At 38.6% G+C, this 15,054-nt stretch overlaps 1 protein-coding gene across 1 annotated transcript in view; it reads left to right on the top strand.

Annotated features, from left to right (window-relative positions):
- Positions 1-2,432: 2,432 nt before the first annotated feature.
- nkain2 (Na+/K+ transporting ATPase interacting 2) overlaps positions 2,433-15,054 on the top strand; it is a 124,127-nt gene continuing 111,505 nt past the window's right edge. The window contains exons 1-2 of the mRNA XM_015395386.1: positions 2,433-3,278; positions 3,527-3,756. Of these exons, the coding sequence (XP_015250872.1) occupies positions 3,703-3,756 (54 nt within the window). The 5' untranslated portion in view covers positions 2,433-3,278; positions 3,527-3,702. The remainder of the gene's footprint in view (positions 3,279-3,526; positions 3,757-15,054) is intronic.

Below are 15,054 nucleotides of genomic sequence, written 5' to 3'. Positions count from 1 at the left end.
TAACTCTAAATCTAAATAGTACATATTCAAAATGTGGCTCATTGTGCTACAAGTTGTATTCTTGAACTTTGTATTAGGGTTGTCACGATACTAAACTTTTCAACTCGATACCGATACTAAGGAAAATATTCGATACTCGATACCATTTTCGATACCACAAGGATAAAAACAAAGACTCCAAAATTCAACAGAAATTTTCATTAATAATAAAAATACAATAAATAAATACAATAAACAATAAGAAGAATATTTTGAAGTTTTTTTGCTGTGCACAATATTAAGCAAGCTTGGTAAAAAAACTTACAAAATTAAAATTAAGTTTTCCTTCCTTGGCTATGCTTTGCACAGATAGCAATGACACTAGCCAAACCGGTTAAGAAACAAAAATAATTCTCAGCAGCTGCACCTGTTACAAAAAAAAGTTTGAAACTGAAAAGTGCACAGAATTATTCAATCACACAGTGTTCTGAAAGTGCATTTTCCTCTATTCTGCACTCTAGATGAATGACTGTTTAGGTGCCACTGGTGGTAGCACTGTATCGATACTTTTGAAAATGAGTATTGTATCCGGATTCAATGTTTCAGTATCAATACTTTTTTGAGTATCGATACTTTTGACAATCCTAGTGTGTGGATGTGTGAATGGTTGAATGTAGTGTAAAGAACTTTGGTCAAGTATCTTGACTTGAAACAGCGCTGCATAAGTACAGGCCATTTTCCACTTACAGGCCATCAAATGTTTTCTAATTACTACCATGCTGAAAGGCATACGACGGGACATAAATCTTTTCAGTTTACTACGTTTTGTTACAAACTCAAAAATAAAGTTTTTACATCGGCTCTACCTAGTTAGTACAATTCAGTATAGTTTAGACATCATAAAGGAAAAAGAAAAGTGTTGCTCTTATAGCTATATAAACAAATGCTAACATTTATTGGTATTTATCAATCCATCCATTTTCTGTGACACTTTATCCCTGATGGGGTTTTAGGGGGTGCTGGTGCGTATCTCCAGCTGTCTACGGGCGACAGGCAGGGTACACCCTGGACAGGTGGCCAGTCCCTCGCAGTGCAACACAGAGACAAACAGGACAGACAACCATTCATGCACACCGAGAATTTGAGAAGCCAATTATCCTAACAGTCACGTTTTTGGACTGTGGGAGGAAGCTAGAGTACCTGGAGAGAACCCACACATGCTCAGGGAGAACATGCAAACTCTATGCAGAAAGACCCCAGGATTGGGAATCAAAGCCGAAACCTTCTTGCTGCAAGGCAGCAGTGTTACCAACTGCCCAACTGAGCAGCCCTTATTGATGTTTATCTTGCACATAATTTGAAAGTTTATGTATTTCTTAATCAGAGGCGTAGCTAGAAAATGTTTATAAGGATGGTCAGGCAATAATCAACGTAGACTGAGGGGTGGCCGAAAGTGGAATGGCATCAGAACCTCAGGGTCAACCTACTCTGTTCCAACAGGAAATGTAACAAGCAAAACATCCATATTTTCAAAATAAAGACTTACTATACTTTCCTACAGCCTTTGCTAACAAATAGACCCCTATATTTAAACATCCATGGTGTCTAAATTAAAGGTATAGTGGTTAAAATTCTTTCAGGTTTGAATTCTGGGGCAAACATCTTTTCCATTGTCATTACTTACCTACTTTTATCAATAATCCATCAGCATAAAATTAATATTTACATGTACTAATATCTACATGAATTGATTATTTAATATGTTTTTATTCATATACTTATTTATCTTTGATTTCACTAAAGACTCCTAGATGACTTGCAGAGACACATTATTTTCTCTTTACCCCATATAACTAAAAATCTAGTTCTGAAAAGAGCATGAATTCTTTATTTATCATCTTTAATATTAGTATATTGATTAGCATAATTAACCACAGGGTTTTTGTTGTCAAGTAATTGGTAATATATGAAAAATTTAAATGTTTTGAACTTTCCACTTGAGAGTATTACTGTTACCACTGTCTGTATTAGAGGGGGAAAATGGTAGGGGTGGCCAATGATTGGTTAAGGGTGATCGTGGCCCCCCCTGGCCCCCCCATCTAGCTTCGCCCCTGTTCTTAATGCAGTTTGCACTGTTTTGCACAGAATGAAAAACACAAGTCAGTTTCAGACGCCTGCGGATCTTTCAGAGGATTTTTCCAGTGTGGAAGTTGGAAATTTCCTCTTTCCGAGCACTGAACAAAACGCACCACAAAGGCTCTAGAGAATATCTCCATGTGGAAAAAAATAAATAAAACACGAATCAGGTAAAAGTTGAGAAAGAAACAAAAATGCTCGTTCTGCTGTATAAACCCCGCCCTTTAAAAACAATTGATGATAAAATTACTCTCACAGTCAACACTTTTATTTTGGAAATCCGCACCAGAACAGCAGCATGGAGGCGTGCTGTTTGGCTTGACAGATGGCAGGCGGGAGACGCTCCTCACGGCTGTCTCTCTCGGTCCGTTGGTCCATCCCGGTTCCCATTGTCTCCCCCTTTTCACTTCTTCAAGACAAACCCTGAGACGAGAAACTGGACCCAGACGTCATTTGGCTCGGAGCCGCTACTGCGCGTCACCTTTACAGACGCGTAATTCTGCGCGAAATTTGGACATCCGTGCGTTTATTTTGTTATTGCTTGTATTGATTATTTGGGAAGTGTCTTTATTAAAAAAAAAGAAGACTGGGGAGCAACTGATCGTCGAGTCGGGCTGCTGACAAAGAAAAATAAAATAAAAACAATAAAAAACATTGGAGAAGAAGGAAAGATGATCATAAGGAGGGGGACTCATTAGACAGAAGAGCCACAGAAATCATCTTCCAGGAGGCTGACATTAATCAGAGTACCTTATAAACGCCTTCAGCTGACACTGCCTATGTGGATAAGCCATTTAGTGGGAAAAAAAAAACTCGCGTGGAAAGAAGACATCTGTGTTTGGGTGAGGATGTTGCCGCTGCGTGTCTCTGACTTCCCCTGAGAAAAGAATTGGAGAGGAGCCCCTCTGTTTGTGTGGAGATAAAAAAAAATAGATGCAGGGGCCACTTTCACTTGTTTCCTTCACCTGGAAACAAATTACGTCCACCAAAGCAGGCAATCTGGGCTTTAATCGGATTATTGAGGAAGAGACCTGAGAGATCGGAGGGAAATTATCTGGCCAATTCCACCATCTGCCTGCTGCTGTCCAGGATTGTGCCCCTTCAGCAGGGCTAAAGATGCGACTCAACGACATGAGCCCTGAAAGGATTACTAGTCCAACAAGGTGAAGTCTGGAAAAACTGAATGGACACAGTTGGAACATCATCTCATCGATGCAAAGGGATTTTTACTAACTTCACCCCACTTGTTTGTTTTATTTCTGCTAAAATAGCCTGTTATTCAAGATGAATAATAATATTTTGTCTTGAATTTTCTTAAGTGGTCATAGTTGAGTCCTGATCTGATTTAAAACATACAGACTACCTATCTTCCTTTCATCTGAATGAAGCTGTCATCCTTTATTGTTTTAAGCACCAGAGAGTACAGGGACTGATCTCTGCACTCTGAGGCCACAGAGCAGCATCTCCACCTGGGGCGGCCAGACAGCCAGACGGCCCCTTACACACTGCAGGTGGGGTTGGAGGTAAAGGAAAAGACTTTGGGGATTATCTACTTTCTGGAACTCTGCATAGAAGGAGGAGGATATCATGGGGTGTTGCAGCGGCAGGTGCACCTTGGCCTTCATCTGTGGCATGCAGCTGGTAAGTGCTGAGATTACTATTGATCCCGTAACGTAGATGATCGATCAGGAGAGAAAAGCTTTTATTTCATTTATTTTTATTGTGTAAGAGCTTGACATACAAACTGTCTGTCATGGGGATGTATCTTAAATGTGGCTGGGAAGTTGGAGACAGGTGGGTGGATGGATTACTCAAAGGCTACAAATCCACAAGTAAATAGGAAAGTAAAAGGTCACCTTATAGGGGATGAAAGAAGCTCTTCATATAACTGATCTCAAGAGTAATTGGAGAGAAACATGCTTTGCTGATTTGCAAGTGAGATCAGGAGAGACAGCCGGATGGATTGAAGAAGGAAATAGAATCACCTGCTGCTTATATGTTTCTTGGTGCTGCTCTTTATCTTTAACCATCTGGAGTGTCGGGAAGCACTACCAAACCAGAATGAAGGAGCAGAGGTGTTTGCATGCATGCACATCATTGGCATCCCCACCCGAAAACTCAGGAAATGTTAACAAAGAGCTCATTTCGCTGCTTGAAAGAAACCTGCTGCTGTGATGCAGAGGGTTTTTATCAGCTTTAATCAAACATCTTGACAAATATGAGTTGGTTATGATCAGCAATGCACACATGGTCGTGAAACTAATTCAACCTTTAATTTGAGTTAATTCGATTAATTAGGGGAAATACAATCCATGCTTAAAAAATATTTTTCCAGATAGGAAATATTTATTTAGACTACCAGTTAGTAATCCATCATTTTCTGCTCCATAGAAGCTTTTTTGTTTTAGTCACACATGCCACATATGGCGAGACAGATGGAAACAGCAGTAAAGAAGAAGTATAACAATAGAAACAAGCGATTCCCGGAAAAGAGTGAGTAACAGAAAAAAATTAATAAAGGATAAGTATGTAAAGAATTACCTCAGGCCCACTTTTAAGTATGGTAGGGGAACTATAATGCTGTGGGTCTATTTCTCCTCCAAATCCATGCATGACATCATAAGTCTAATACCAGAGGATTATAAATAGATATGTGTATCTAAAATCTGATCATGAGTGAGTCTTCATCAAAAATGTAATCTAACATGTGACCAAATTAACATCAAACTTCTATATGACACATAATTGACATTCTTTGCTGCCGCAGTATAAGATTTAAATCCGATAGAGAGAAAATGGAACAAAACTGAGGATGAGCCATAGAGAGTGATAATCTCTCTGTAAGCCCTATCCTGTTGGCAAAAGGTGATCATTAAAATGTTTACTGCAGGGAGTGCAAATACATGTGCAATTAAAACTTTTTTAACAATAATTATTCTTTAAAGAAGATATTTTTTCTAATAAAGAAATGCCCTTTTTCAAAGGTTGGCCTTTCTAAAATGTTCTACAGGACGGATATGTTACTGCATAAATGACTTTATTTTAAAGGATTTTTTTGTACACATCTTTTCCATAGAAATCCTATTGATTTAAGAACAGAATATCCATCTCATGTCTTCTGCTACATTCTCCTACTGGTCTGTCTCAGCTGTTTCTTTCTGCCAATCACCAAACAAACTACCGTCGCCCCGCCTGCTAATCATCCAATGTTGCCCCTAAAGTTTGGAACGTATATTTAGTCTGACCTTTGCGATAAAGGAAGTGCTGTAAATAATTTCATGCTAAACTTTGGCCTCAGATGTGTTGTTAGGTCTCTGTAGGTGCATCTGCAAACTGCTGTGTTTAATACATTTACTGTTTGAACCAGTGAACTGTAAAGTCAGATGCAGGCCCCTCCTGGGAAGAGTTAGACCTCACTAAGTGGGAGCCTTGGATACAAGAGCTACAGTAACAGAGCGCTCCTGTTTGTGGTAACATTTAGAGAGGGTAGTTTAATTGGAGCATGCATGCTGTTTGTGCAGCAGGATATTCATTCATTTATCCACCCATTCTCCTTATTCTTTAAACTGCTGCAGGAGGGATGTTCAAGCAGGAGCATGCTAAATATGTTGTAGTACAAGTGGTGCTGGGAGCAGACATTGCCCCACTTTGGGCCTATAAATAGTGTTATCAATTATTTTTATTAGATGCCTCGGTTTAGATCACATCTGAAATCCAGTTAGTCTGTCATGCAAATTCTTGATTATAATCACTAAAAGCTAACACATCATTTAAAGATCAGTACAGTGGAAAATAATCATTATTATTCAACAACATACTCGAAGAAAAGGTAAAAGTGCGCTTTCAAGCATGCTCACTCTTGCCTTAGAGCATGTCCTGAAAAAGAAAAAACACCAAGACATGTAAGAATCTCTGTAAGAGTGCAGCTTCTTCTTTAAAATGGATAATGTGTCCTGTTATTGTACAACAGATGCAAGCTGTTTTTTTTTCCAAAATAACAACTTAAGTATTTCTGAGTTTGAGCCTTTTGTAAATGTGTTGCCTGTGGGTTTTGCCAAGGTTACTGCTGAAAACAAGCATCTCCACTGTGCCTTCTGCATTTATGTTTCTCACACAAGTCTTGTTTACAAGTACAATATGAAGTGGGATGTGTTATGCATTTGTATTTAGCTCTCCTGAGTGAATTATTTGTGGACGCACCTTATAGAAGTAGCAATTTTTGTGATTTTTTTCTTGTTTACTTAATAAGACTTAGGCCTGGACTTGGAGCAGAAATTCCTCTGGTCCACGCCACTGGTTCCAAGCTCTGGTCCTCTTGTTGTATCTCTGTTGTGTTTTAGATGAGTCATTGCTCTAGCATACCTGATCATAATGTTTTCCTCCTTAGCAAACTACCAAGGGACGCTGAATTCAGTGAATTTATTTAGGTCAGGTGTGTAGAAGCAGAGAAGCACACCCAGGACAGTTTTTTTTTTTGTTCAGGTGTCCTGCTGGAAAGAGAGGCTCTGCATCAGACTCTAACAGGATTTCTTCCTGGATTTCAACATCATTAATCCCCACAGCATGATACTGCCTCCTCTTTACCCCATAGTGGGGAATTTGTTTCCAGATTGATGTGCCTCACGTATAACTGCACTGGATTTTATTTGTTGCAAAATATGTTTCACCTTTTTTATCTTTTCTAAATGTTTGAAATCCCCCAACATTTTCTTTCACAACTGGTAAAAAAAAAAGAAGAGAAATTGAGGCTAAAGCACAATTGCACTGTACACTCACCGGCCACTTTATTAGGTACCCCATGCTAGTAACGGGTTGGACCTCCTTTTGCCTTCAGAACTGCCTCAATTCTTCGTGGCATAGATTCAACAAGGTGCTGGAAGCATTCCTCAGGGAGTTTGGTCCATATTGACATGATGGCATCACACAGTTGCCGCAGATTTGTCGGCTGCACATCCATGATGCGAATCTCCCATTCCACCACATCCCAAAGATGCTCTATTGGATTGAGATCTGGTGACTGTGGAGGCCATTTGAGTACAGTGAACTCATTGTCATGTTCAAGAAACCAGTCTGAGATGATTCCAGCTTTATGACATGGCGCATTATCCTGCTGAAAGTAGCCATCAGAAGTTGGGTACATTGTGGTCATAAAGGGATGGACATGGTCAGCAACAATACTCAGGTAGGCTGTGGCGTTGCAACAATGCTCAATTGGTACCAAGGGGCCCAACACCATGACACCACCACCACCACCAGCCTGAACCGTTGATACAAGGCAGGATGGATCCATGCTTTCATGTTGTAGACGCCAAATTCTGACCCTACCATCCGAATGTCGCAACAGAAGTCGAGACTCATCAGACCAGGCAACGTTTTTCCAATCTTCTATTGTCAAATTTCGATGATGACCTCTGGCATCAACAAGGCATTTCCGCCCACAGAACTGCCGCTCACTGAATGTTTTTTCTTTTTCGGACCATTCTCTGTAAACCCTAGAGATGGTTGTGCGTGAAAATCCCAGTAGATCAGCAGTTTCTGAAATACTCAGACCAGCCCTTCTGGCACCAACAATCATGCCACGTTCAAAGTCACTCAACTCACCTTTCTTCCCCATACTGATGCTCGGTTTGAACTGCAGGAGATTGTCTTGACCATGTCTACATGCCTAAATGCACTGAGTTGCCGCCATGTGATTGGCTGCTTAGAAATTAAGTGTTAACGAGCAGTTGGACAGGTGTACCTAATAAAGTGGCCGGTGAGTGTATTCAATATGAACACAGTGCAGTTGTTTTCCCAGTGAAAAGGGAAGAGTCAGTGACTCCATGGGTACCTTCTTCTTTATTATAAGGACAACCCTGGAACATCACCTAATTTACTATGAGATTTTATGTGCGTGACCCCATATTGTGAGAGTGTCTGCTTGTAAAAGGCCTATAGTGCTGTGAAATGGCATAGTGCTGGGTACATTTCGACTCACAAGAGAGGCACAGCTGTGTAAGGGAACTTGTTTACATCAGAATGCTAATGATATTGCAGCATGCAGCGCACATACATGAAACACACCACCATGCTGTAAATGAGTGGTGCTGTGTGTTTCCGTTAGTGACATAAAGGCCGCGCTCGTGTATGTGTGTGAGCGAATGTGAATGAGATTCTGTCACAGTGATAGTCATTGTGTCTAATGCAGTGGAACTAATGCTATGCCACAGTCAACAACACGTTTTGCTCTGTTAACTATTGTAATAACTAAAGCGGCTGATATCAGTGCTAGCTGAGAAACTGTACATTTGTATCATGGTTTTTCACAGTTCGCATTTACGTCAGTGTCAGAAACCACATTACACTCAGGTTTTTTGTTGAGAGTGCTTACTAGACCACAAACTAAGAGAGAAATTATTTTTGCTAGAAGTTTCCACCAAACAGGTGACTTTTCAGAGCACAACAAAGCTGATCTGGTTCATCTTTCTGAATTAGTCAAACCGATGGCCCATATAGGTTAACAGTACTTTTTTAACCTGCCTCATTAGCTAGGTTAATTAGAAAGACGTCAGGTCACTACAGCTGAGCAGGAATCGATGATCTTGATTCTTAAGAAGGTTTCAATGTTAACACCGTTTGCTGTCCAAACAGCTGGATTTTCCTTCTGTTTTCTGATTGATATGCACTAAGCTTATAAATTATTCCTGTGCTTACCAGTGAATTTAAGGGAGTTGTTTTTTTTTCCTCTTTCCAAAATGTATCTGTTAATGTTAATATCTGTTTGAATAACGTGCAATAACATACTTTGCATTTGAGTTGAAAACAATTCACAGTTAGAAATTATAAGTCTTTTTTTTTATTATTCTGCAAAAAAAATCTTTTGAATATTAATGAAAAGCATAAGTTCACTTGCTTTAACTTACTTATGCCTTCCTCTACTATTTCTGCAGCTTTCAGTGAAAAAGTTTTTGTAGAGACTTATTCCAAGATTTGACACCTTTGCAGCAGCAGAGGCACCAGAATGAGTCTGCCTCCCAGATGGTGATGTAGCCTGAGTAGTATTAAGGTCAGGATTTATTACTATAGCTTTTTAACAAATCTTTTATATAGTTGGTGCCATGATTGTAATTTTACAAAGAAACCACAACCACTGAGCTGATTGGTCATCGGACATTCAAATTTATTTGTCATCTTAGCAAAAGTAAGGCTGGATTCTGATTTGATGCACTGCTTTCAAATTTCACTGTAAATTTCAACAGTTTCTAAGAGAGAAGACACTTTTAGCTGGATTCTTTCCTTAGAACAAATTATATCATAAATATTGTTAAAAACACACAAAGTTATTATTCTCATTATCTTTATCATTTGATTCATTCCCATATATTCTTAATTGATCAAGCCTAGGACCTGTGCTACTAAAAGGAAGAGGATATATTTACGCCGTTTATTCTACAGCATATTGGCTCAAATGCCAGGGCATATGGCCGCTCACCCTGAGCCTGGTTCTCCTGGAGGTTTCTTCCTTTTAAAAGTCTTTTTTTTCTCTCCACTGTCGCTACATACATGCTAAGTGTGAGGGATTGTTGAAGAGTCAATGAGTCGATGCAATCAGCTGCTTTTCCTTAGATAGAAAATTCTAAATGTGACTGTATGATCTGATTGACTTGTCTCTGTAAAGTGCTTTGAGATGACATATATTGCGAATGGGCAATATATTAAAAAACTGAGTCAAATTGAAATGATGGATTTCTTCTATTAAATCAAGCTTTCTAGCATTTACACAGGAACAATTAGGAAAAGACAAAAACAAAGAGTGCAATGCAATAATTACACTAAAGTCTACAATGAATTGAACCACACAGTGCAAGCAGACTGCAGCAGATCAGATGGTGTTTGTATCAACACCTTTTCCCACTCACACAAACAAAAATACACAGAGATACTGTCTTCTTCAGCCCTAATGACTCACCGTCTGTGGTCATAGTGGAGGTCTTCTTGGCTATATTGGTCCACATCTCCCACCAGCAGATGTCACAGAGGCAATGACTCAATCCTCCAGTGGGGAGCATGAATGCATCCCCTTCTTCTACACCATTGTGCAGGTGCCCATAGGTGTATAATCATGGCATCATTAATCTTAAGCGTACAAAAATCTAAATGAAGATGCTGTCACATGCTTGCCGTTCTAAACCTGTGTGTTAATAGCTTTTTATGTATATGTATAAAGTACAGGATAATTATTGGACAGAGGAAGCTTAAAGCCAGACACAGAGTGGCCCACAGGCTATCAGAGATGTACTATTTGTCTGTCAGTGGAAGTACATTCCTGTGACATTTCCACTAGTGAGGGACATAATGAATAATTTACATCTTTGAAGTGACATGAATGCAGAAATGGCATCACTGTGTCTGTGTGGAGCACCTGACTGCAACACGGTGACTGTGCAGTCGATCTGTAACCCAGAAGTTTATCTAATGAGAGAGAAAACAGATAGTGACAGATAATCTGGGCGTTTTAAAAAACAACCCTAAAAAAAAAAATCAGTACAATTTCCTTTTGCTTTATTTCTCCAGACCTGATTCGGCACAAATTGTCAGGATAATGTTATTACTGCAGCTTTTACCAAATGTCCTTCCCTCCGAACTTCATTTAAAACCAGCTCTCAAATAATTGTATTAGAGATACTTGGTTGCTGTTATTTTGCAATCAGTATTCATCTCTTGCTGTCCGCATTATAAAACGTATTCACTTTAAGTGTGCTTGAATCAAAAGCAAATGCAGCTCCCATCTTTGCGTGGAAACCAGTATAATCTTTAGACTTCTTATTGCAGCAGTGTAGGGAGATAAAGAGGCTTTCCTATCTTTTATGTACGACACCGCTTTCAACAAGGCCCCCGCACAATCTCAGTTCTGACTCAATAGATTTCCTGTCGCATTCTCCTTTTCACAGCTCTAATTTGTCAGCCTCTTTTCCCCCCCAGGTCTCAATCTTTTTATACATGCCCACCTTTTGTGTCAACGTCTTCCTCGCTGTTTTCATGTCTTTATTTATCTCCGCCTTATCTGGTTTTCTTTATAAAGAATGCAGCCATCGCTCCTCGACCAGTGACTTGACTGGGGGCTCATTCACTGTGTGATAGAGTTTGTGAAAAAAAAAAAAAGTTTCCTCTTGCTGATGCTGATGAGGTGCATGTAGCTGTAGCAGTGGAGCACAAACCTTTTAGATCCTTGACAGATGCATTCCTATTCTTAAGGTTGCTGTCTCTGACAGGGGGATATTCAGCTTTTATGGCTTGAAGTTGTCAAGAAAGAAACAAAATTCAGATTTTAAAATAAACAAACAAACAAGAAAATATATTTTTTATTTCTAACTTTTATGTTTTCCTTTTCCCTGAGGGGAAACGTAATAATTGTAGCTCTAAACTTTGTAATTTGTTTGTAATGATGATTTCAAACAGACAGCTTTAACATTAACTGTATAGATAGAAGGAAATCATGAGAAGACCTTTTTTTTTTATTATTTTTGGGACGAAAGAAATAGCTAATTTGATTGCAAACTGTGTTTCTAAAGTGCATTATTGATTAATACGTTGTCATGTAGTTATTTCCATGTTTCTACTTATGTACTTCATTGCTTTTATGTGTTAGACAGCGCAGTTCTGTTGAACAATTCAAATTAGTGACAATTAGTGAAAATAAAAAACTGTTTATTTTAATTGAAATAAATTGATATGATTAAATCCCATTCAGTTTGATATTATTTTATTTGACAATTAAGATCTATTCTCTTCAGTTTGGTTTTATGTATTTCATTTCATTTTACTTTGCTCTGATTTAATTAAATTCAGGAAAGCTAAATTAGAATTACATTTTTCTTTTTTATCCACTTCACTTTAATTTAGATTAGTTTATTTAAATTCAGAAATCTTGTTTAAAAAAGCCCTCACAGAAAATATCCAGAAAACCAAACATTAATTAAAACTACCAATAGTATTCAGGATCTGTTTTGTGATCTCATCTACTGGTTGCATCTTCTTTTTTTTTTTTTTCTAGTTGTGCTCAGGTAATTTTTTAATTTCTCCTTTGTCAGTTAAATACACTAAAGAAAACAGTTTAACGGTGGAATAGAAATCAATAGAATTCAATTTTACACCAAAGAGTAAAGGGCAGATTATACTTTTGTATCCGCACACATCAGATGTCGCTTGCGTCTGGTCGCGAACCAGTTTTGCTCGTATGCTTCTGCAACGTCGGTCTGGAATTTCTAGGGATGCACAGCAGTTTCCCGTCAAAGCGCAAGGGGGAGCCTATTCGAGAAGTCGCAAGAACTTCAGCGGATGGTCATGAGAACTTCTACGGCTGCACCAGCGGGAGTGTTTATTTTCCAAAACAACATGTTTGAGGCATCGTACAAGTGGTTGTACTTCCGAACTTCCTCGATCAACCTTTCGTCATGGTTATCCATTGTTGTTATTACTCCTCGATTTTTAAAAATGGCGCACCCACAGCACCGAATCAAGAAGGACCACACAGACAGCCGAAAAGGCATACCAAGGACCAATCACAGCTTCTTTTTGTCTGCGCACTTCCGCTTGAGGTCTGCGAGGGTTTGCGACCGTCCGACATGTAGTCAGGATTTTTTTGAGGTGCACGACGATGGTTGCAGAGCCTCTGAGATAGATTTGACGGTTGCAGAGGCTATGCATCAGAAGTATAAATTGACCTTAACTAAACCCCAATTATTTTTGCAAATTAACTGTTTTGCAAGAGGGCAGTTAGTGCTCTATCTTTATCCAGTGCAAATTTTGACATTTTGTGTAAATTTGTGTAGTTCTGAAATACTTGGCCTGAAACCACCACACTGCTGCCCTCTTTGGGCTGAAATGAGAATACTGCAGTTACAATCATGACAAAAACTACTGGTCTATGTTGTATTCCAACTTCCAGCTAAAAATAGTACACACTGTAAACCACCCCACGCAGCACTACTCCACCACCTACGCTGGTCAGAGTTGGAACTGTGAACATAGGGAGCATTGATCAATAATTTGAGCATTTTATTCTATCAGTTAGCGTATCATTTTATTTTGCACTTAGATATCTTTAGTCATATCAATTTTACTGTCACTTGTCCTGACAAGCTTCTTATTCCCTCACTTGGGCATTTGTTTTGTGAACTGTGCAAAACTTGTTTAGAGGGTCGGTTTATGCTTTTACTGAAACCCACTAATTTGACTGATTTATAATTGAGAGAAGACAAATGGAGGACTAACGAACTCCTTTACTGTTTGAAACTACTTAGTATCGCTTACCTTAGTTATGTCACACAAGCCTCACAGAAAGAGCTCAAAAGAATATTGATATGTGTCTCCATAAAGCAAGACAGTATTGCAGATTCAGCTTTGTCAAATCAATATTAATGGTTAAAGTGTTGTGCTGCATGCATTACCAAAATTAGCTTTGACCCCCTCTTTTGCCTTTTGACTCACATAATAACGGATAGAAAACGAAAGCACAAAAAGCTGAGGTCATTTAAAAAGAGGTCTGAATCATACTGCAGTGTGATAGTATTCAAAGTAAACCCCATTAGTAGGTTTATTTAGTAGTTTAAAGCTTTAAAGACTTTATTAGTTCCTGTATGCAAGAGAATGAGAAATATTTTAAAGTTCTTAGAAACATTATATAACTGCTGTTAAAAGCTCATGTTTATTTTCCTGGTTGATATTTAGTAGGTGTCCATTTCCTACATAACAAAATAATAATTTTTTCTCTAGTTGCTTAATGTTCATTAGATAATTCAGTGTGTGTTAAACACACCACAACCCCCCTGCAAGCTTTCTTTGCTTAAATTTTTGTGTATAGTGAGGGATACAAAAGGGTCAACCAGCCTGCGTCATTCAGAATTAGAATGCTGAAAGATTCTCGTTGCTGCACTAATTATTCCTACAGATTTACATCTGCTGTGGCTAATCTCTCTCCAGATGGTAACTCTTCTATTGAAATTGAGTTTCTCTGAGAGAGTTCAGGGCACAGTATAGTGCCACCATCCACACTCAGAAAATACATCACCTCTGTTCCAGAAACTTTTAATTACTCGGCTGGAACATCTGCTTCCTACACTCAGGAATACTTTCAGTCAATGAAGCCGTTCTCTTTTTTTCACTTCCGTGTGTTAATTTAGGTCTTTTGTGTTTCTTGCCTCCATATATATCTATTTATTTTATAAGTTCCACACTTTACACACCCAATCAATGTCTGATAGCATAGGTTAACCAGCTTTACAGTTTCACCTATTGTTTAAATTAACCTGTTAATATCAGTGCCCATGTTAAAATAGTTGAAAAAATGTAAACAGCACAAAGGATTTTCTGTTTTATTCAGATTTAGATAAAGACCTGCAGTACAGGAGATGCTGTGTTGTGCTTATTCTTTAAATTCTACCATCTGAGAGCTATTATCCTGAATATCAAGGGATAAGGCAGCTCTTTTTTGATCCTTCTCCAATCGATCTCTCATAGCCTGGATGGAGCAAGTACAAACTTAAATTTGTTGTCATCTGATCATCGTGACCCCGTCTTGCCTTGTTGTATCATATTTAGATCAATTAGTCACTTTGACAGTGTAGTGTTAAACAAAGCAAGCTCATTTTCCAGTGACATCCATGGATTGATATTGAAAGTTATTTAATTTTATGTCAAATATTTTGCCATAACTGAAAATCTTCTATTTCAGAGGATTTAAAAAAATTGTAGGTGTCAACGTGGGGGGTGTGGTTGCTTGAGGAGCCGAATGTAGAGATAGGTGGCTCTGTCTGGGAAAAAAAAAAAGGTAAGCAGATGCATAAGGAGCCGATTTTCATGTCCGGAGGAGGATAGAGAGCGCATACAGCCAGTAACTATTTTTAAAGTCTGTTCTGCATCTCATAGAAAAAAATCTGTGTTCTGCTGAACTTTATACAT

This window comes from Cyprinodon variegatus, unplaced genomic scaffold, assembly GCF_000732505.1.
Source record: "Cyprinodon variegatus isolate N-32 unplaced genomic scaffold, C_variegatus-1.0 Scaffold738, whole genome shotgun sequence".
In the NCBI taxonomy this organism is placed as follows: Eukaryota; Metazoa; Chordata; class Actinopteri; order Cyprinodontiformes; family Cyprinodontidae; genus Cyprinodon; species Cyprinodon variegatus.
This window is presented reverse-complemented; position numbering and strand designations above follow the sequence as displayed.